The 22432-nt window shown below is 42.1% G+C and overlaps 3 protein-coding genes across 5 annotated transcripts; 2 read left to right on the top strand and 1 right to left on the bottom strand.

Annotated features, from left to right (window-relative positions):
- Nucleotides 1-8380: 8380 nt before the first annotated feature.
- On the bottom strand, nt 8381-10898 carry LOC112221442 (ciliogenesis-associated TTC17-interacting protein-like). Of its 3 annotated transcripts, none has more exons than XR_002949028.2 (3): nt 10482-10898; nt 9370-9917; nt 8381-9093 (listed from the first exon to the last, which is right to left on the bottom strand). XR_002949028.2 is itself a non-coding variant. In XM_042304378.1 (3 exons), the coding sequence occupies exons 2-3, from the start codon at nt 9904-9906 to the stop codon at nt 8880-8882; spliced, it is 291 nt and encodes a 96-aa protein (XP_042160312.1). In that variant the 5' UTR covers nt 9907-9917; nt 10482-10891; the 3' UTR covers nt 8381-8879. The 3 variants fall into 3 exon arrangements, 2 of the variants coding, with proteins under 2 accessions (XP_042160312.1, XP_042160313.1); XM_042304378.1 differs by having other exon boundaries at nt 9830-9917; nt 10482-10891; XM_042304379.1 differs by lacking the exon at nt 10482-10898 and adding an exon at nt 10237-10320 and having other exon boundaries at nt 9830-9917.
- Nucleotides 10899-14511: 3613 nt separating this feature from the next.
- LOC112221443 (transcription factor HES-5) lies at nt 14512-15959 on the top strand. The gene is made up of 2 exons (XM_024383589.2): nt 14512-14668; nt 14791-15959. Exons 1-2 carry the CDS (start codon nt 14621-14623, stop codon nt 15211-15213), a joined length of 471 nt encoding a protein of 156 aa, XP_024239357.1. The 5' UTR covers nt 14512-14620; the 3' UTR covers nt 15214-15959.
- Nucleotides 15960-18798: 2839 nt separating this feature from the next.
- On the top strand, nt 18799-20157 carry LOC112221444 (transcription factor HES-5-like). Its single transcript, XM_024383591.2, has 2 exons — nt 18799-18912; nt 19066-20157. The coding sequence occupies exons 1-2, from the start codon at nt 18853-18855 to the stop codon at nt 19504-19506; spliced, it is 501 nt and encodes a 166-aa protein (XP_024239359.1). The 5' UTR covers nt 18799-18852; the 3' UTR covers nt 19507-20157.
- The last annotated feature ends 2275 nt before the right edge of the window (nt 20158-22432 follow it).

The following is a 22432-nucleotide window of genomic DNA, read 5'->3' on the forward strand; positions in this document are numbered from 1 at the left end:
GAAAGTGACAAACTGCCACATTTATTTTTTATAAAAAAAGAGGAGTGCCTTTGATTTGACAGCACGCGCATCTGCAGTTCGGCGCGAGATGCCTACATAACCTAAAATGAAGACCAAAAAGCACTTTTTTAAAAATACATTTTTACGATATTGCTAATTTGGACTTTGTGGCTGTGGTAACTAGTGGACAACCGTTAACCCCAATGATGACTGATAGGGGCGCTGTATTTAAATTAAATTAAATTGTATTGGTCACATACACATGTTTAGCAGATTTTATTGCAGGTGTAGCGAAATGCTTGTGTTTCTAGTTCCAACAGTACAGTAATATCTAACAAGTGATATCTAACAATTTCACAACAATACACACGTAAAGTAAGGAATATATATGTTTGTTAGCTTTATTTTACTAGGCAAGTCAATTAAGAACAAATTGTTTTTCACAATGACGGCCTACCCCGGCGATGCTGGGACAAATGTGTGCTGCCCTATGGGACTCCCAATCACGCCTCTTGCACTGAGATGCAGCGCCTTAGACCGCTGCGCCACTCGGGAGCCCAGATGAGCAATGTCGGAGCAGCATAGACTAAAATACAGTAGAATAGAATACAGTATATACATATGAGATGAGTAATGCAAAATATGTAAACATTATTAAAGTGACTAGCGTTCCATTATTAAAGTGGCCAGTGATTTCAAGACTATGTATATAGGGCAGCAGCCTCTAAGGTGCTAGTGATGAAGCCACTGTGCAGCCATCTTGGTACTCCTCCATTGAAAAAAAGATTTTGGAAGCTATAGAAATGCATTTATTAATGTCTACATTTGTTTTGACATGTTCATTCTATTACAGACACCTTAATGCTTACTTTTACTTTTATTATGTTAGTTAAACATGAAAAATATAAATTATACAAATACAATCTTAAAGTATAGAGTACTGTTATTGTGCCCATTAAAAACATTTCTTAAATCCATGTCATTTTGTCCATAACATTTAATTTAAATACTGTAAAATTCCATAAATTCCTATGGAGTCCTTCTCCTACTGGGGAGTGCCAATATGGCCGACCGGTAGCTTCAAAGCCTCTCTATGACCAATACAAAGTATGAGTAATCCAGGGTTTACCTGGAACCCAAACCGGCTACGCGCTTGCGCTATTGTGCATAAATGTATTTTGTCCCCCTACACCAAATGCGATCACGACACGCAGGTTAAAATATCGAAACAAACTCTGAACCAATAACATTAATTTGGGGACAGGTCGAACAGCATTAAACATGTATGGCAATTTAGCAAGTTAGCTTGCACTTGCTAGCTACTTTGTCCTATTTAGCTAGCTTGCTGTTGCTAGCTAATTTGTCCTGGGATAGAAACATTGAGTTGTTATTTTACCTGAAATGCACAAGCTCCTCTACTCCGCACATAAAACGGCCAACCGAATCGTTTCTAGTCATCTCTCCTCCTTCCAGGCCTTTTCATGTTGAACTTATATGGTGATTGGCATCTAAACTTTCATAGTATTACCACGACGACCGGCAAAACAGTCCGTATCACCCACGTGGGTATAACCAATGAGGAGATGGCACGTGGGTACCTGCTTCTATAAACCAATGAGGAGATGGGAGAGGAAGGACTTGCAGTGCGATCTGTGTCAGAAATAGGAATGACTTCTATTTTAGCCCTTGGCAGCGCAGACGCTCGTTGGAGAGCGAGCAGTGTGGGTGCAATAATTGAATAACATGGATTTCTAAATTTATTTTGCAACGCTTGCGCACGCGACGTGTCCAGTCTGGTCAGCATGTAGAAACATCAATGGTTAGAACGGATGACATGTTTCTGCACCGTATGTTTAGCTACCCAACGTCACCATGACATCGCCTACAAGCGTGATCTGGATTTTCTATTGGTGTAAAAAAAATACCGTCCTGCTCCTCTCCTCTCTTCCCCTCACAATCCCTTCAATTTCCCCTAAATCCCGTTAGTTTGGCTGTTTAGCCTACCTTAATTATCCCTCACCCATTATAGCCCTGCCATTCCCAACCAATCAGAGTGCCTGGAATGCTGATCTTGACACCGCACCCGCCCACTCAGGTCAGAGTTTTATCGTCGTCTGAAGGGAGAAGACGCATGTTTCTGAGGACCTTTTATTGTCGACAGTAACACAAATGTCTGAAGGTTGTGCAAGCATTGAAATAACCACAACAATAAGATTCCAAGTCATTCGGATTACCAAAATCATATGAACATCCTCAAATCGAAACAGTTGTGTCTGTGTGGTGGAGACGATCAAGACTACAGTGATGGGCCTCATCATCATGTTCTAACCAGACAGCACTATAGAGGTCAGAACCAAACCAATCACTTATAAGTATATAGTGGAGAGGGCATTCACAGCTAACCACTCAGACGGCTGAGGGCATACCAGCTAACTGTTTTTACGTAGTCATTCTAGACAGATTTAGTGACCAACAGTTTTTTACATGGTCCATCATTTCTCCGGATTTAGCTACCAATAGTTTTGACAATTGGAGAAGCAGTTTCTAACTATCTTCATACTATACTGTCTTTGATAGTGCACTGAAGCCATTGAGCTATTGTAAGAACTGGAGAGACAGCCTCCAAGATGGCCGACCGTTGAAGTAATCTACAGTGCATTAAGAAAGTATTCAGACCCCTTGACTTTTTCCATATTTTGTTAGGTTACAGCTTTATTCAAAAGTGTATAAAATAATACCCCAACGCAAAAAATCATGTTTTAGAAATGTTGCAAATATTTTACAAATACAAAACTGAAATATCAAATTAACATAAGTATTCAGACCCTTAACTCAGTATTTTGTTGAAGGACCTTTTGCAGCGATTACAGTCTCAAGTCTTCTTGGGTATGATGCTACAAGCTTGGCACGCCTGTATTTGGGGAGTTTCTCCCATTCTTCTCTGCAGAACCTCTCAAGCTCTGTCAGGTTGGATGGGGAGTGTCACTGCACTGCTATTTTCCGGTCTCTGCAGAGATGTTTGATCAGGTTCAAGCCCGGGCTCTGGCTGGGCCATTCAAGGACATTCAGAGACTTGTCCTAAAGCCACTACTGCATTGTCTTGGCTGTGTGCTTAGAGTCATCTTGCTTGAAGGTGAACCGTTGCCCCAGTCTGAGCTCCTGAGCGCTCTGGAGCAGGTTTTCATCAAGGATCTCTGTACTTTGCTCCTTTCATCTTTCCCTTGATCCTGACAAGTCTCCCAGTTCCTGCTGCTGAAGAACATCCCCACAGCATGATGCTGCCACCACCATGCTTCACCGTAGGGATGGTGCCAGGATTCCTCCAGACGTGACGCTTGGCATTCAAGAGTTCAATCTTGGTTCCATCAGACCAGAAAATCTTGTTTCTCATGGTCCGAGAGTCCTTTAGGTGCCTTTTGGCAAATTCCTAGCGGGCTGTCATGTGCCTTTTACTGAGGAATGGCTTCCATCTGGCCACTCTACCATAAAGGCCAGATTGGTGGAGTGCTGCAGAGATGGTTGTCCTTCTGGAAGGTTCTCCCATCTCCACAGAGGAACTGTGGAGCTCTGTCAGAGTGACCATCGGGTTCTTGGTCACCTCTCTGACCAAGGCCCTTCTCCCCAAATTGCTCAGTTTGATCAGGCAGCCAGCTCTAGGAAGAGTCTTGGTGGTTCCAAACTTCTTCCATTTAAGAATGATGGAGGCCAATGTGTTCTTGGGAAACTTCACTGCTGCAAAAATGTTTTGGAACCCTTCCCCAGATCTGTGCCTCGACACAATCCTGTCTCTGAGCTCTTACGGACAATTCCTTCAACCACATGGCTTGTTTTTTCTCTAACATGCACTGTCAACTGTGGAACCTTATATACAGGTGTGATCCTTTCCAAATCATGTCCAATTAATTGAATTCACCATAGGTGGACTCCCATCAAGTTGTAAAAACATCTCAAGGATGATCAATGGAAACAGGATGCACCTGAGCTCAATTGAGTCGCATAGCAAAGGGTCCAAATACTTATGAAATGGTCACATTTCACTTTTATTTTTCTACATTAAGCAAACGTTTCTAAAAACCTGTTCTTATTTTGTCATTATGGGTATTGTGTGTGGATTGATGAGGAATGTTTTTTATTTAATCCCTTTTATAATGCTGTTATGTAACAAAATGTGGAAAAAGTCAAGGGGTCTGTATACTTTCTGGATGCACTGTACTCACGTTCTCACATGCCAATTCGTGGGAATTAACATCTTGCTTGTTCTGGTTTCAGGGTTGTGAATATTTGTTAGTGGGGAGGGGAAATCTGCAGGCATGAAGCACCACCACACAACCACTGGTAACATTAATAGAATGCTGTCTGCAAGTAAATTATTCAGGACTAAGAGAAATGTGCTCTAGCTTGTTCTACACTGAACAAACATGTAAACGCAACATAAAGTGTTGTTCCTATGTTTTTTGAGCTGAAACAAAAGATCACAGAAATGTTTCATACACGCAAACAGCTTATTTCTCTCAAATGTTGTGCACAAATTTGTTTACATCTCTGTTAGTGAGAATTTCTGTTAGTGAGAATTTTTGCCTAGATAATCCATCCACCTGACAGCTGGTGTCACACCCTGACCATAGTTTGCTTTGTATGTTTCTATGTTTTGGTTGGTCAGGGTGTGAGCTGAGTGGGCATTCTATGTTACATGTCTAGTTTGTCTAGTTCTATGTATGGCCTGATATGGTTCTCAATCAGAGGCAGGTGTTCGTCATTGTCTCTGATTGGGAACCATATTTAGGTAGCCTGTTTGGTGGTGGGTTTTGTGGGTGATTGTCCTTGTTTCTGTCGCTGTGTTATTTTGCACCAGTATTAGGCTGTTTCGGTTTTCGTGGTACATTTATTTGTTTTTGTATTTGATCGTGGTTTACTTTGTCTCATTAAACATGGATCGCAATAGCCACGCCGCATTTTGGTCTGACTCTCTTTCACCTAAGGAAAACCGTTACAGCTGGTGCATAATAAGAAGCTGATTAAACAGCATGATCATTGCACAGGTACACTTTGCGCTGGGGACAATAAAAAAAGCCCACTCTAAAATGTTCAGTTTTGTCACACAATGCCACAGATGTCTCAAGTCTTGAGGGAGCATGCAATTGGCATGCTTACTGCAGGAATATCCACCAAAGCTGTTGCCACAGAATTGAATATTAATTTCTCTACCATAAGCCGCCTCGGTCATTTTAGAGAATTTGGCAGTACGTCCAACCGGCCTCCCACAACCGCAGACCACGTTTATGGCGTCATGTGGGCAAACGTTTTGCTGATGTCAACGTTGTGAACAGAGTGCCCCATGGTGGGGTTATGGTATGGGCAGGCATAATCGAAAAAACAATGAACACAATTGCATTTTATCGATGGCAATTTGAATGTACAGAGATTCCGTGATGAGATCCTGAGGCTCATTGTCGCGCCATTCATCCGCCGCAATCACCCCATGTCGCAAGGATCTGTACACAATTCCAGGAAGTTCTTCCATGGCCTACATACTTACCAGACATGTCACCCATTGAGCATGTTTAGGATGCTCTGGATCATAGTATACGACACCGTGTTCCAGTTTCTGCCAAAAATCCAGCAACTTCGCACAGCCATTAAAGAAGAGTGGGACAACATTCCACAATCAACTGCCTGATCAACTCTATGCGAAGATGTCTCGCGTTGTATGAGGCAAATGGTGGTCAGACCAGATACTGACTGGTTTTCTGATCTGCGCCCCTACCTTTTAAAAAAAAGGTATCTGTGATCAACAGATGCATATCTGTATTCCCAGTAATGACAAATCCATAGATTAGGGCCTAATGAATGTACACTGCTCAAAAAAAATAAAGGGAACACTAAAATAACACATCCTAGATCTGAATGAATGAAATATTCTTATTAAATACTTTTTTTCTTTACATAGTTGAATATGCTGACAGCAAAATTACACAAAAATGATCAATGGAAATCAAATTTATCAACCCATGGAGGTCTGGATTTGGAGTCACACTCAAAATTAAAGTGGAAAAACAGACTACAGGCTGATCCAACTTTGATGTAATGTCCTTAAAACAAGTCAAAATGAGACTCAGTAGAGTGTGTGGCCTCCACGTGCCTGTATGACCTCCCTACAACGCCTGGGCATGCTCCTGATGAGGTGGCGGATGGTCTCCTGAGGGATCTCCTCCCAGACCTGGACTAAAGCATCCGCCAACTCCTGGACAGTCTGTGGTGCAACATGGCGTTGGTGGATGGAGCGAGACATGATGTCCCAGATGTGCTCAATTGGATTCAGGTCTGGGGAACAGGCGGGCCAGTCCATAGCATCAATGCCTTCCTCTTGCAGGAACTGCTGCCACACTCCAGCCACATGAGGTCTAGCATTTTCTTGCATTAGGAGGAACCCAGGGCCAACCGCACCAGCATATGGTCTCACAAGGGGTCTGAGGATCTCATCTCGGTACCTAAAGGCAGTCAGGCTACCTCTGGCGAGCACATGGAGGGCTGTGCGGCCCCCCAAAGAAATGCCACCCCACACCATGACTGACCCACCGCCAAACCGGTCATGCTGGAGGATGTTGCAGGCAGCAGAACTTTCTCCACAGCGTCTCCAGACTCTGTCACATCTGTCATGTGCTCAGTATGAACCTGCTTTCATCTATGAAGAGCACAGGGCGCCAGTGGCGAATTTGCCAATCTTGGTGTTCTCTGGCAAATGCCAAACGTCCTGCACGGTGTTGGGCTGTAAGCACAACCCCCACCTGTGGACGTCGGGCCCACATACCACACTCATGGTGTTTGTTTCCGACCGTTTGAGCAGACACATGCATATTTGTGGCCTGCTGCAGGTCATTTTGCAGGGCTCTGGCAGTGCTCCTCCTGCTCCTCCTTGCACAAAGGCGGAGGTAGCGGTCCTGCTGCTGGGTTGTTGCCCTCCTACGGCCTCCTCCACGTCTCCTGATGTACTGGCCTGTCTCCTGGTAGCGCCTCCATGCTCTGGACACTACGCTGACAGACACAGCAAACCTTCTTGCCACAGCTCGCATTGATGTGCCATCCTGGATGAGCTGCACTACCTGAGCCACTTGTGTGGGTTGTAGACTCCGTCTCATGCTACCACTAGAGTGAAAGCACCGCCAGCATTCAAAAGTGACCAAAACATCAGCCAGGAAGCATAGGAACTGAGAAGTGGTCTATGGTCACCACCTGCAGAACCACTCCTTTATTGGGGGTGTCTTGCTAATTGCCCATAATTTCCACCTGTTGTCTATTCCATTTGCACAACAGCATGTGAAATTTATTGTCAATCAGTGTTGCTTCCTAAGTGGACAGTTTGATTTCACAGAAGTGTGATTGACTTGGAGTTACATTGTGTTGTTTAAGTGTTCCCTTTATTTTTTTGAGCAGTGTATTTCAGTTGACTGATTTCCTTATATGAACTTTAGCTCAGTAAAATCTTTGACATTTTTGCATGTTGTGTTTATATTTTTGTGCAGTATATATTTGCACCTCAGGAGACAGTTGTATGATATTTTCTGTTTAACACAACGCAATCACACAACTGCGACTTGACGCAACTGTAGCTTGGAAACATCAAGTGTACTCTAGGAACTGTAGTCCTCTTAATTCAGCAAATCAAAGGTGTTTTTGATTTTGTTTATTTTTTTGTTGAAAACTGAATCAAAAAGACAAGTTTATTAGACTTTGGTGTAGGCTACAGTAGATTCTGACTCGAGTCCCCTTCCCAGTGCCTCATGTTTGTTTTTTAGATAATACATTCCCTTATTGTGAAACTAAAGCATGTAGAAAATGTATAGTGCAAGATCGTAATGTAGCTGTATCTGGTGTGCGCTCAACATCCTGACCTGTCCCCACTGAGTTAATCCTGCCTCTTAAGTGCACTGAAGTGCCAGTGCATCAGTAGATACATGTACATGGATGAAATGTTGCTTTTAATTTGCACTCAATTTATTTGAGATGTTTCCTCTACCTTCCAATAAAAGCTCTCAAATACCATTTAGTCTATTTTATAGAAGTGGGGGAGTTTGGTATGGAAAATCAATGCTGTCATAAGGCTTCAGTATGTTTCAATTTGGTTGGCGCCTATCCAAACTTGGCTAGTCGAATGAGTGTGCTCTCACTCCCTTAAAAGCGACAATGGTACCGTTTGTCAATTTTGAGATGCCGTAGCCAGTCTCACAATAGTCCGAACTAATCTAAGATAACTCAGGAAATCTGTCATTAATTCTGACGTTTTTGCCGAAGAGATCTTAGTCCTGCAATTCTACATCTAACTAAGATGTTTGGTACAGTATTTTTCTATGAAAAACTGTGAATGAAAACGAGTCGTCTCTCGTTGAATGACAACAAAGAATTTATTGAAGAACCCCTACTGTTAACCAATCACCGACGAAGGGACATGGACTTCGGCTCTGAACTTTGGCTTGCTTCTATGATTTTTTGTTGTTGTATCCAAACAGCCGAAAAACACACTCACTAAAGTCCAAAACATCACAAAATGCAGTCATAATATATTTACAAACTCTGCTGAACTGTTTCAGCTATTAAGCAGACCTTTAGTCTGCCTTGCAAGATTGTCTGGACTATTAATACACATATAATTGTATTATTCAAAGGCTGTTACATTCCTAAGCAATCTGGGCAGCAAAGTTATACAATAGCTTACTTTTTGAGTCAGATGAGCATGAGTTGATTGGAATGTTTCAATACGGCTCATGCAAACAAAAACAGTAGACAGTAAAAACAGTATTACAAAATGTAAAAACAATACTATAGATCTTGAGGGCCACTGTACATACTAGTGACAACTGTTAACCAGAATAGTATTGTCCTCACTAAAGGGCCTTTGAGAGGAAGCCACAGTATGTCCTCAAGGTGAAGAGGTGTTGAAGAGGCCCCCCAGGGGAGAAGTCTTCACAGGCGAACATGATGACGTCGCTTGGTTTTCGTAGTAACAGGAACTGCAAGAAGTCGGCCATCATGGCACGGAAATCCGGGTGCTGCCGCAGGTACGAGGCATGCTCCCCCTTCAACTCCTCCTGTAACACCCTGTGTAACACACACCAGGTCATATTGGAAACTTATGGGTTTACTGGTTTGAAAGTAAGGGGCTAGGGCCAGGGTGAGAGTAGGGGTTAATGGTTAGGGTGTAGAGAAATACTTAATGTCACCTTTCTGTTCAGGAAATTGGAGTGCATCCACAATTCCTCACACACTAGACGCTTCTACTCAAACACTGGCTTATCATCCCTCACCTCTGACACACATACACCCAAACATGTAAATATGGGAAGACTCCTAATTCTGTGTGTGATGTCCTCTTACCCATCAGGTAGGAAGTAGCAGTGCCAACACTGAGGGAGTTCTATTAACCTGAGCTGCGGTGCACCCAGCTATGGTCAGTGACGTGAAAGGTAAAACGCGGTGAGGGAGGAGCGCCCTTCTCAAATGGAACAGTAATCTTGAGCAGCTCAGTCATGTTGTCAACAAAGCAGCATGGTGCATCATTCAGAAACATAAATCTATTTTCTGTAAATATATGTTCGATATTTCAAACTATTTTTCATTTTTATTCAAAAGCAATCAAATAATTTTGAGCTGACTTCGCCGTTGGTCAGAGCTGGGCTGTTGGCTCACGCCCGGCATGCCCTTACTGCCAAGTGGATGGGATGTCGTCCACTGAGTCCACTGTCCTCTCCACCCCAAACACCTCCAGATTCATAAACTGGTAGGCTGTTTGGAACGAGAAACAGAAACAGTAGGCTCACGCCCGGCATGCCCTTACTGCCAAGTGGATGGGATGTCCTCCACTGAGTCCACTGTCCTCTCCACCCCAAACACCTCCAGTGTCTCCAGATTCATAAACTGGTAGGCTGTTTGGAACGAGAAACAGAAACAGTAAGCACAGACTTAGAAGGTCCAACTCTCAGACCCCCTCCCCACCATCAAGCAAACATCATTACATGACTAGCTAGTAGCCTATAAGTAAATAGCCAGCTAACCATTTATACACAATATTTTTCAGAGTCACACAATAGCAAGTACAGTAACGTTACAGTAGCGTTTGCTAGCTAGTTATCTAGTAGGGTCATCACTAGTTACCACAAAGTTATCAACCCTGCCTATATTCTACAATTTATCATATCAAAATCGTATTTTAAACCAAACGTTAACCGTATGTTTAACCCTTACATTAAATTAAGACCAAAAAGCTCATTTTTGTTGACATGCATTTTTTACGACAGACCATTTTGACTTTGTGGCTGTGCTATCTAGTGGAAACCGCTAGCTAGCATGAAATTCTATTGAAATTAACCTAGCGGCTGTGCACATAAATTAACATGAGCTGGCTAGATTGTCATTATCAAGACACTCAACTAGCTAGCTTGTCTAGCCACAAACAGTTATGATAATTCTCTAAAACAAATTACACTCACCTGAGACTGTGTGATATTAGATCACTAAGAGCAGGTACTGGACGAGAGTGCATGAGTGATTCCACTGTTCCATTCCTTCTGCGTGTGCATTGTGAGCCAATCTCGTCCATGTATCAGCATGGATATAAAACGTTAATTACTTCGGCTGTGAGTGATTAAAAAATAATAACCCTCAAAGACAATTCATGCAAAAAAATATTGATATTTTTTGCACAAAGGTGATAACCAAAGTATCGTTTTAGGAATGTTGTAAATGTACTTCTCTATGGGAGCGTCTGTGGGAATTGTCTTTCTGGGCTTGGCATCAGTTTTAAACTGTAGTACCGCCAGTCTCTGTGCACATGGGATCAGAGCATGTGAGTTGAGTTGAGCGGTTGGAAATCCGCTCCGGCCTTTCCTACCGCTCAGCTAAAAACTGCCACGCTCACAGGAAAAAAAAGCTCTCGCACCAAATTCGCTCCATTCATTAAAATCATAATTTAACTTAGGGATAGCCCCATTTTTTCAATATTCACCCAAATGACATACCCAAATCTAACTGCCTGTAGCTCAGGCCCTGAAGCAAGGATTATGCATATTCTTGGTACCATTTGTGGAAGACAATCATGATACTAATAATTGCGTCTAATACATCAGATGTATGGCCTCATTATGTTAAAATCGCACACAGGATCATTTAGTTGCTAATGGCAGCATGCAGTACCCCGGTCGGCCTTCTACAAAATGAACTGTAAGAAGAAAATATGCATTTATTACCCAGATAAGACTGAGTATCGTTTACATAAAATAGTAGACAGAAAAGCAGCACTTCTCTCATTTGTTTGTTGGCTACCAGCAAAATAGCCATATGCAAACTGTGTGTTGGGTTCGGTAAAGTTGAATGTGTGCCTGCTTGCATGTTAGGGTACATGAACATACGAAAAGACTAGTAGTAGAGCTGCACATTTAGGACTATTATGTTATTTGGGAAATGCTTATTAAATAAATGTGATGTACTCTTTATCATGATCCATAGTTGTCAAGTGATTTAGCAATAGAGAAGAAATGACTGAGAATGAACAAAAAAAGCAGACACATTTTTTTTAACAATAAATGTTTTACATTGCATATCAAAAATATAATTTCACTTGTGATCTAGCCTACCATGAGGCTCTACTGTAGCCTATACCAGGGGTGCAACTTTCACTTGGGAAGGGGGGACATGTCCCCCCCACATTCTGAAATTGCATTTTTGACCCCCATGGGTTTATCAATGGAATGTGATACCAAACAAGGCAAAGGCGTGCTTTAGGACCGCGTGGACAACTCCGAGCGGTCGGGTAGGCTGTTTGGAGTGTTTATCCGACTTGATAAAAAAAAAATAAAAGATGTCCCCCGCACTTCTAAAACCAAAGTTGCGCCCTTGGCCTATACTATACTTATTTCAACATAAGCATAGGCATAAAAAACAATATTGTTCCTTTTGTATGAAGGAATATGGCTTTCCGTTTCAACTCTTTTTTCAGAGAGTAGTCTTCAATGAACATCTCTGCAAGGAATACTAAAGCAATTCATGCTTTTCTTAAGGCCTACAATGCACATTTTATGGTTATTTTATTGACCAAAGAATATCACAATCTGGACAGCATATACATACAGTATGGAGACTAAACTCTATTTTTACAAAAGACCATAGATTAAAAGTCAATCACTTTATCAAAAATAGTCTCTGGAAAAATATATACATAATTTTATCGTTAAAAAAAATATCCCAATCATTTCAGATGCAAAATAGTCCACAACAATTGACAGTCCACATCTTTAGTCCACATCTTTAGTTCTTCCAGAGATAAAGATGGATTTGGTGTGAGAGTAACTTTGCATAGGCTACAAAAACTGCTCATGGTTACTATGCTCAGTCCCACTGCTGGTTTTGGTGTTTCCATGGAGATCCTAACTGGATAAACAGTGGGGCAACATCTTCAACAGGTAATGGAGACAGTCGTAGAGTATCTCTGGAGTACTTTGAGTAGCCATTGTGGAAGAGCAGGGGACTCTTGACTGAGAAGGAGACACGTCTGTGCTGGAGACCCCGTTGTGGCATTGGCTCTTGAACTCCATGTAAAGTTTCTCCACCCTGTCAGTGCACGTTCTCTCTTTACCACTGTGGGAACAAAGAAAGGAAACATATGTTAAATAACCTCAGAGTATATACCTCCCATAAGATTAATTGATTAACATCTTCATCAGTTTAATATCCAGGTCCATTTGATGTGGTCTTTACCGGGTCTGTTGGTCCTTCATGCAGGGCTCTACAGTGTGACCATTTTACTCACAGCTTAAATATTTTGATGTGTGACCTGGAATTTAAATGTACGATTCTAGCTTTATTACCTCAAATATTTTTCATTGTGCTCCTACATTTCTTTGTGTTCGCCTATAGTTTTCAACTTAGGCGCACGTGTGCTTCTTGTAAAAAAGGTCAGCATAGAGCTCTGTCATGTTGAATGTGCTGATCTCTAAGATCTTTGTGTTTTGCCTGCTTTGAAATGAGGATGACTCTGTGTATTTCATGTGGCAATAAGAAGTGCATGAATTAATTAAATACAATGGCCCTGATCCAAATGAACAGGTTGGAGGTGCCCTTTAAAATGGTATTGCTAAAATTGATATTAGTAATTCACATTGACTATTTGATTTGGTGGTAATAGTATAATTAAGCAATAAGGCCCAAGGGGGTTTGGTATATGGCCAATATACCATGGCTAAGGGCTGTTCCGATGTGCCTTTTTGCTATTATAAACTGGTTACCAACATCATTGGAGCAGTAAAAATAAATGTTTTGTCATACCCCTGGTATACGGTCAGATATACCATGGCTGTCAGCCTATCAGCATTCAGGGCTCGAAAACACCCAGTTTATAATATAAAATTGAAAATCGTACATTTTCATGTATTAGTCAAATAGTCATCATAATATCTAAAAGACTTTGAAGTTTGACTTTTTATTTTATTTCCTTCTCTTACTTTCTCACTCATTCTATTTCATCTCCCTGTTTCTCACAAAGCAGGTCTCACATGGTCCATTGGGTGATAAGTGTCCTATCTGTCCAGATGGTGTTCCTGTGAGATCCCTATGAGAGCCTTGTTGACTGCACTGTGCATGGGCAGTAGGGAGGAGGGGGGGCCCTGGTCACTGGAGCTTTGTTTGACGGGGCACACTTCCTTTGTGTGTTCGCCCCAGTGTCATTAACACTGAAGTGTGGGAAGCACAGGAGCACGGCGGCTCTCACGTTCCACTGGGGCAGGAAGGGGGAGCGTGTGACTGGGACACAGGCAGAGCGAGCAGGTGTGTGCTGTAGCAACGCTGGCAATCTATATCTACATGTGTTGGTTTCCAAAACTAAATTCTGGATATATACTGGGTTACAATGCAGACTATTCATGGCAGTTATAACTGTGCAATGTTTATAACACATAAATCTACTACTGACAAATATACAGATCACACCAAAGTTGAACATAAAACTTAATGTTGCCCAATCACCACCCTATTAAAACATCTTTACATGATATGGCACCAAAGATCCAAGGGAATGACCAGATCTTCATGGATCTGAAAGCAACCTGTTTGATTAAGCTTGTGGTCACACAGTAGCCCCATGAGCTATTTGACTCACAGTCCTATCTCAGTCTCACACCCACGTGTGCCCTGTGCCAAAGCACTTTGTGCTCACCCTTTATTCTGTGATCCTGGCAAGAGACGAGCACACTCCTTCCTCTGGGGTCACCACTTTCCCAGATCCACAACGCGGCGCCATGTCTGCCCCCCTCCCTCCACTCCCTCTCCCTCCCTCCCACCCATCCCTCTCCCTCCCCATCCCTCCACCTGCTCCCTGGAGGCACACTCTTTGTCCCCTCAGCAATAAACACTTCATTGAGCATGTGGCAGCCCAGCATCTATCAATGCCATTCCCAGCCCTCTCATTGGCTCCGGACTGTGAGAAACTCCAACAAGCCCAAGACCCACACATTCATATGGAGATTTAGGAGTATAAATAGGAGGGAGAACCAGAGAGAAGACAGTACATATCCAATTGGCTCTTTACTGAGACTTCAGCTCAACAGAACTACTACTGCTATATCCATTGGCACCAACTATGATTAGACAGATGACTAACCCTAAGCAGCACCTCTCACTTACTAAGGTAAACAAATGCTTTTAAGTCTTTGAATACATAAATACATTTCTTTCTTATTCTATTGCTGTTGATACTAGTACAGGGCAGATCAAGTTGACTAAATTGTTCCTTGTTTTCTCTTTGTGCAGATAAGGAAGCCAGTGGTGGAGAAGATGCGTAGGGATCGCATCAACACCAGCATCGAGCAGCTCAAGTCCCTCCTGGGTCCCGAGTTCCTCCGCCAGCAGCCCGACTCCAAGCAAGAGAAGGCCGACATCTTGGAGATGACTGTCTATTTCCTGAGCCGCCAGCAGCAGGCAGGAAGTTCCTCCACTGCAGCAGCCAATGAGGGCTACTCTCGCTGTGTGCAGGACGCTGTCAGCTTCCTGTCTCAGTGTGAGGTGAAGACACAGTCCTACAGCTCGCTGCTGAGCCACTTCCAGAGCCTGCAGACATCCAGCCAACCCAGTCAGGCTCCCTGGTCCTTCTCCCCACCGGGCTCCCCAGCCCACCAGGCCACCACCAAGGGTGTGATGAGCCCTGTCTCCCATCCACTCTGGAGGCCCTGGTAGAGCAATGCTTCAAACTTTTTCATGTCAGACAAACGGAATTGGACAGGCCAGTCTACATTATGACAGGCATGGACAGTGGTGTTCGGAGTGACGAAGGTCTAATTCTTTTGCATTTGGCAAGAGATGCTACGTCGATAGTCTTCATCCAGATGAAGCAAGGGCATATTTTGCCAGTATTCCTTTGAAAGGAAGGATTCTATGAAATGATTCAGATTGGTTTGGATACATACTCTGTATAGATGCACTATTATGCATGTTCTTGTCTGAGAACGATAACTCTGAAAGTACAAACAGAGTTAAATTATGCTAATAACATACTTTTATTGTATGTCTAACCCATAATGGGTTGCTACTGTTTATTTGGTGTCTGTGACACCACCTGTTTTTTTTGCATTAAAAAAAAACGATTTTCAATAAATTGTCACAATGATACAATGTATCAATTTGGTGATGTATGAATATTATGCTACAAATGGATCCAATGAATCTACTTTAAATGTACATCATGTCATGATTATGTAAAATTTATGTTATTAATAATACAAATATTCAATGTTCAAGGAAAATGCTAAAATGTTCATTCTAACTTCGAAGAGACCTCATTCATAAAGGGATGTTGTGTATTCAACACGAGTTTGTGTAAGTTTGTTTGTTTGCCTTTATTGATTTAAATTACACTATTTGGAGTGACATGTCATCAAGCTTTTGAAAATAAATTAACTTCAATTGAAGTTTCTCAACATTTACATTTCTGGTTCTATTTTCTCTGTCTTATCAACTCATATCTGCACAAAGTTCACCACCCACATCCGTTGTGATGACATCAGTAGTATGGCTAACTTTTTCATCCACAAATTTATAAAGACGACAATATACTATCTAGTAAGTATATTGATTGACTATATTCACAAACCTAAATCTAGATTGTGAGGAGCACCTATCCCACTGCCCAGAGATGTCAGATTGATATTGGTTCCTGGTTGACAAACCCCAACCTTGAAACCTATTGTTTATTTGTGGTTGGACAAAATCAGTGCCTAAAATAATGACTTTTTGTCAGAGGAATGCATGACCATAACTGTGAAGGGCTCCCATCAAGAACACCACATTACTGAGGACACCTGTCTAAATGTATATCCTATCTACTATATATGCCTATACTTCACTCATATAGAACATAACCTATTATTTTTAACTGGTTCTGTCACACCAATTAATCACATGGATTAAGGGATGTGATTAATATCGTATGATATATAGTATGTCCTGATCTTGAGCAGTAAATTTAGGATCATTGTAATAATGGAACAACAGTGCAGAGTAGTGGCAAAAAAGTGAGTCACCAACTTCAACATCTATATAGTTCTTAAGAAGAGTAAACTTTGATGACCTTAAACTTTAATATTTTAACTATTTTTGTCAAGTTTTTGTTCCAACCTCTTTGCTAACACACCAGATACAAATAGTCACATGTATTACACCCCCCTCCCTCAGTGGCATTGCTGAAGTTTCTCAGGGTTAGTCCTGCAGATGGTCTGGGTGACTATGGCCCCCTCTCTCCCTTCAACCAGAGATCAAACACCGTGGCTAATGTGATGTGTAACAAGACACACTTCTATTGTCCCCTTATTGAGGCCAGTGAATGGACAGAGAGTGTGGGAAACAGGGGCTAGCACACTCCCAAAGGCAGAGGGCTGATGGGAACCTGCCTTACTCCTCCACAGGCCTGGCAGTCCAGAGTGTATGGCAGGAATTGAGTCTGTGGGTGGGTCACTGTTCACACACACTTAAAGAGCCACGGACAAAGGCTAGCCAAAACTGTCTCATCACTACACTGTCAATGTGGTCAAATCACAGCTAGCCCGAAAGGGAATGTCTAGCTAACAGGTAAATCATTTTTGTATAGATGAAGTTGACAAATTCCCCTTTATGAGTAGCTCTAACTGTCTTCATGAAAAACGTTCAATGTTCATCCAGGCCAAAGTGGAAGAAAAAGACAGGGTGATCGTGTAGCTCTTTGTCGATGTGCAAGGCACCATTAACTAGATTTTTTCCAGATGGTCTGTGACATAGGGTTTCTGTTTGTCATGTGACAAAGGATCAATTAACATTCCCAATGGGGCATTGGGGGAGCGGCCTGGCTTTTGTAGCTCATCTACCCCAGTGCTGGTGACTGGTGGGAAACTAGGAGGAGAGAGTTCTCCTCACAGCACCCACAGGCCAGGCCACACATCTGTGACCTTTGCGCTGCCTGAACCACAACCATGGCATAGTGCCAGTGACTGTGGCATTGTCCCCAGTCTCCCCACCCTGGCCCAGCAGCACATAGTCTATCAAAGATCATAGATAGAAGTTCTGGGATTTTTCTTGGGAAAGTATCCATTTATCTTATTAGTTACAGTGTTACACTGTAGTGCCTCTTCTTTGTATTCAATGCCATAATATTTACCTCCAAGAGATATAATAACTCTTCAGTTATAGGGCTACATTCAATTGGAAAAATAAACTGTTGCTGTGAGATAATACACTCTTGAATGAACCTTTCCTGGGTGCAATAAATCCACGCGTGGGCATGAGTTGTCTTGAGCTTTCCCACACTCAACAGCCAATGAAAACAGATATAACAGATATAACAGACAACAGATAACACAATGGTTCAATGACTCAACTGTCTGTCAGTGGGGAGACTGCTTGTCTGGACGGAGTGTGTGCGAGGGGTGAGTGTGAGGACAGTGTGGTGTGTGTGTGGGCACACAACCTCCTCCCTCCGCATACCGCTGGATGTGTGAGAAAAGTCTGAAGTATACATAAGTGTGTGTGATCCCCACATTCCAACACAGCGACAGCCTGTGTCTATGTGATTGTCTTCTGTATCAGACATTAGCATAATTTAGCATTAGCATAATTTAGCATTAGTATCATTTCATAACAATACTAGCCTGCTGGTTATTATACCACTAACTTTAAAAAGTGTTGTAAACACTCTATTGCACAATTGGCTGCTTAAATAAAATGAATTGTATCCGGATGTTATGTCTTTTGTCGAAACTATGCAACAATTCAACTCATTTTTGGTTAATTATAATGAATATTGCTTGGAGAAAGAAAACTCAAAATATATATTTTTTTGTGAATTCTATACTGGCTTGATTGTGTTAGATGAAAGGGTTCTCAGGACATCAACTAGAACATTTAATGAACTGAAACTACATAGATATATTTTTTATGGTCTAATTTAGACATTTTCTTTATGGTCTAAATTAGTCTCTTTGAAGAGGGCTCTTCCCTTCAAAAGTGTGTCTTCGTTTCACTTGTTTTTACCTGTCATTATGTTGAATGTTTATTGCATGTATAATGTATTCATGTTTTATTAATCAATAGTTGCTGCTTATCTTGGGAAACATCCCTGTATTGCCTCTAATACCCCGTTACCCATCAAGTTATTGATGTTTCTCCTATTGTTGCGATGGGCAGCTCTGTGGTCTCAGTAGTGTGGGAACCCCAGCTGGGCCTGGGCCACATGGCTTTGTCATGCTAATCCCTTGCTATATAAAGGGGGAGAGATCCCTCAGAGGTCCCAGACCACACTCTGCAGCCCAGGAAAAGTAGCCAACAGACCTGTCACTCTCTCACGCAGACATGGCTCCCTGCTTAACTTCCTCTTTCCACCATCTGAAGTTCGCAGAAAAAAACATGAAGGTATGTGTTAGGTTCAATCAATGTATGTGTGTATATACAGTATAAAATATGTATATTCATGTATATTATGGCTTTTTATAGTATTTGACTGAATTTCTTGTTGTCATATATTAGAACTGTTGACTAATCAAATGTTCTTCTCTGCCTCCTCAGATAAGGAAACCCATCGTGGAGAAGATGCGTCGAGATCGCATTAACGGCTGCATAGAGCAGCTCAAGCTCATCCTGGAGAAGGAGTTCCACAAAGAGGACCCCAATACCAAGCTGGAGAAAGCCGACATCCTGGAGATGACCGTGAGATTCCTGAGGCAGCAGCAGCAGCTGCAGCCGGCTCCATCTCAGAGGGACTACAGCGAGGGTTACTCACAGTGCTGGAGGGAGTCTCTGCAGTTCCTCTCTGGAAGCCCCAAGAGAGACACCACCACCACCTCCGCTGGACCTCTTCAGGGGCTCCAACAGCAGCTCTCCTCCCAGGCCCAGATATCCTGCAGCAGCCCGATGGGCCGCTCCACTTCCCCAGTCTCCTCCATCTTCCGTGCCACCGCCAAGCTCCAGGACAAAGGAGTTAAAGGTCCAGTCTGGAGACCCTGGTAGAGAGAGTTACTGGAATCACTGTAAAACCTGAGGGAAACACTGGACTGTATGTCCCTCACTATGTAGGAAGTATGCATTTCCAACCTCCTCCACCGTTGTGGGTTTACTGAGCTCTTATTGTCTCATCACATTGATGGCCATATATGTGTGGCACATTTGATTTCTGGCATATTTGAAGTGAGGGTTGTCACTTTTTTGTGAAAATTGTTATTTCTCCTACTTGTTTTGTCACATGAGATTTTTTTGTTTGTATTGAAGAATTTAGGTAATTATTGAGTTATGATATTTTATTGTGAAATTTGAATTGATGGTGAAATGATTGCTTACTCCAGTGGAGTTCATGTGTTATGCTAGACTTAACCAGTAACTACAATATGCTACTGTATTTTCGCCAGCAATTATTTGAGGATATTTCTCTTTTATTATTAATATGTTATGTTTGGATGGATGTATCTTTTATAAAGGGACTAGTGTGTTGGTATACTTTGTAATAGCACTGTTGCTATTGTTCTGATAGTTTATATTGCATTAAAGAAGCTCTTAAAACTATGTATGATGTGTATGACAATGAAACTATAATAACAACCTGTCTTTTGTCCAGGATTGTTCTTTTTGACCAAATTGTAGTGGATTTTGCAGTCCACCAATTCTGTTCTAACCAGTTCATATGATCCTCCTCCATGAAATGTCTTCTCAAATTTGATTAACAAATTCAGGAAAATCCACATACAACTTTTGCAATAGTTTCCCTTTATAGGCATCTGTATGGGTTTAAATCAGCTGTCCCATTGAGCTCCTGAATCCTGCCACCACAGATACCCAGTGAGAGGGCACACAGACAGACACTCACACCAACAGAAGGCAAGGCACCTCTCTATGGCCTGCCCATACAGGGCCTTCAGAAAGTATTCAGACCCCTTGACTTTTTCCACATTTTGTTATGTTACAGCCTTATTCTAAAATGTATTAAATAAATAAAAAATCTCAGCAATTTACACACATTACCCCATAATGACGAAGCAAAAACAGGTTTTTAGAAATGTTTGCAAATGTATAACAGATAAAAAAGAGAAATACCTTATTTACATAAGTATTCAGAGCCTTTGCTGTGAGACTCAAAATGGAGCTCAGGTGCATCCTGTTTCCATTGATCATCCTTGAAATGTTTCTTCAACTTGATTAGAGTACAACTGTGGTAAATTCAATTGATTGGACATGATTTGGAAAGGCACACACCTGTCTATATAAGGTTCCACAGTTGATAGTGCATGTCAGAGCAAAAACCAAGCCATGAGGTCGAAGGACTTGTCCGTAGAGCTCCGAGACAGGATTGTGTCGAGGCACAGATCTTCGGAAGGGTGACAAAAAATGTCTGCAACATTGAAGGTCCCCAAGAACACAGTGGCCTCCATCATTCTTAAATGGAAGAAGTTTGGAACCACCAAGACTCTTCCTAGAGCTGGCCGCCCCCCCCCCAAACTGAGGAATCCGGGGAGAAGGGTCTTGGTCAGGGAGGTGACCAAGAACCCAATGGTCACTCTGACAGAGCTCTAGAGTTCCCCTGTGGAGATGGGAGAACCTTCCAGAAGGACAACCATCTATGCAGCACTCCACCAATCTGGCCTTTATGGTAGAGTGACCAGACCGAAACCACTCCTCAGTAAAAGGCACATGACATCCTGCTTGGAGTTTGCCAAAAGGCACCAAGATTCTCTGGTCTGATGAAACCAAGATTGAACTCTTTGGCCTGAATGCCAGGTGTCACGTCTGGGGGAAACCTGGCACCATCCCTACGGTGAAGCATGGTGGTGGCAACATGCTGTGGGGATGTGTTACAGTAGCAGGCACTGGGAGACTAGTCAGGATAGAGGCAAAGATGAACGGAGCAAAGTACAGAGAGATCTTTAATGTAAACCTGCTCCAGAGTGCTCAGGAGCTCAGACTGGGGCGAAGGTTCAACTTCCAACAGGACAACGACCCCAAGTACACAGCCAAGACAATGCAAGAGTGGCTTCGGGACAAGTCTCTGAAAATCCTTGAGTGGCCCAATCAGAGCCCGGACTTGAACCCAATCGAACATCCCTGGAGAGCCCTGAAAATAGCTGTGCAGCAGCGATCCTCATCCAACCTGACAAATATTGAGAGGATCTGTAGAGAAGAATGGGAGAAACTCCCGAAATACAGGTGTGCCAAGTAGTGTCATACCCAAGAATACTCGAGGCTGTAATCGCTGCTAAAGGTGCTTCAACAAAGTACTGAGTAAACGGTCTGAATATAGCGGGAATGTGATATTTCAGTTTTTTATTTATAAAAAAAACAGTTTTTGCTTTGTCATTATGGGATATTGTGTGTAGATTGATTAGGAAAAAATGGATTTAATACATTTTAGGATAAGGCTGTAATGTAAACAAAATGTGGAAAAAGTCAATGGGTCTGAATACTTTCCGAAGGCACTGTATTACCACTTTCTATTTTTCTAAAGAGAGGCCAGACATATGCCACAGACACTGAAGAAAGACCACCAAACTAGCTGCATCTTAAGAGGGTTAACTTTGGTTTTAAAACAACAATAATTTTTAAATACATAATCATTTGAGTCTTTTGACCAGGATTGTTATTTTTTAACAAATTGTAGTAGATCTTGCTGTCCATCAATTCTATTCTAACCAGTTCATATGATCCCCTTCAACTAAATGTCTTGTCAATTTTGATGAACAAATTCTGTAAAATTCACATATAACTGTAGCAATAGTTTCCCCCTAAGAGGCTAGGGTTAATTATGGATGTTTTGCATTATGGAAAAGACACGTTAACACATTAAAGGGCAATTCTACCACTTTTCAAAATCATATTAATTCTCTCCAAAGCTATATCAATGTCTACAAATATGGAAATAGCACATTTCTACATTTTATTGTAGAAAAAG

Source organism: Oncorhynchus tshawytscha, linkage group LG22 (genome assembly GCF_018296145.1).
Source record: "Oncorhynchus tshawytscha isolate Ot180627B linkage group LG22, Otsh_v2.0, whole genome shotgun sequence".
Taxonomy (NCBI): domain Eukaryota; kingdom Metazoa; phylum Chordata; class Actinopteri; order Salmoniformes; family Salmonidae; genus Oncorhynchus; species Oncorhynchus tshawytscha.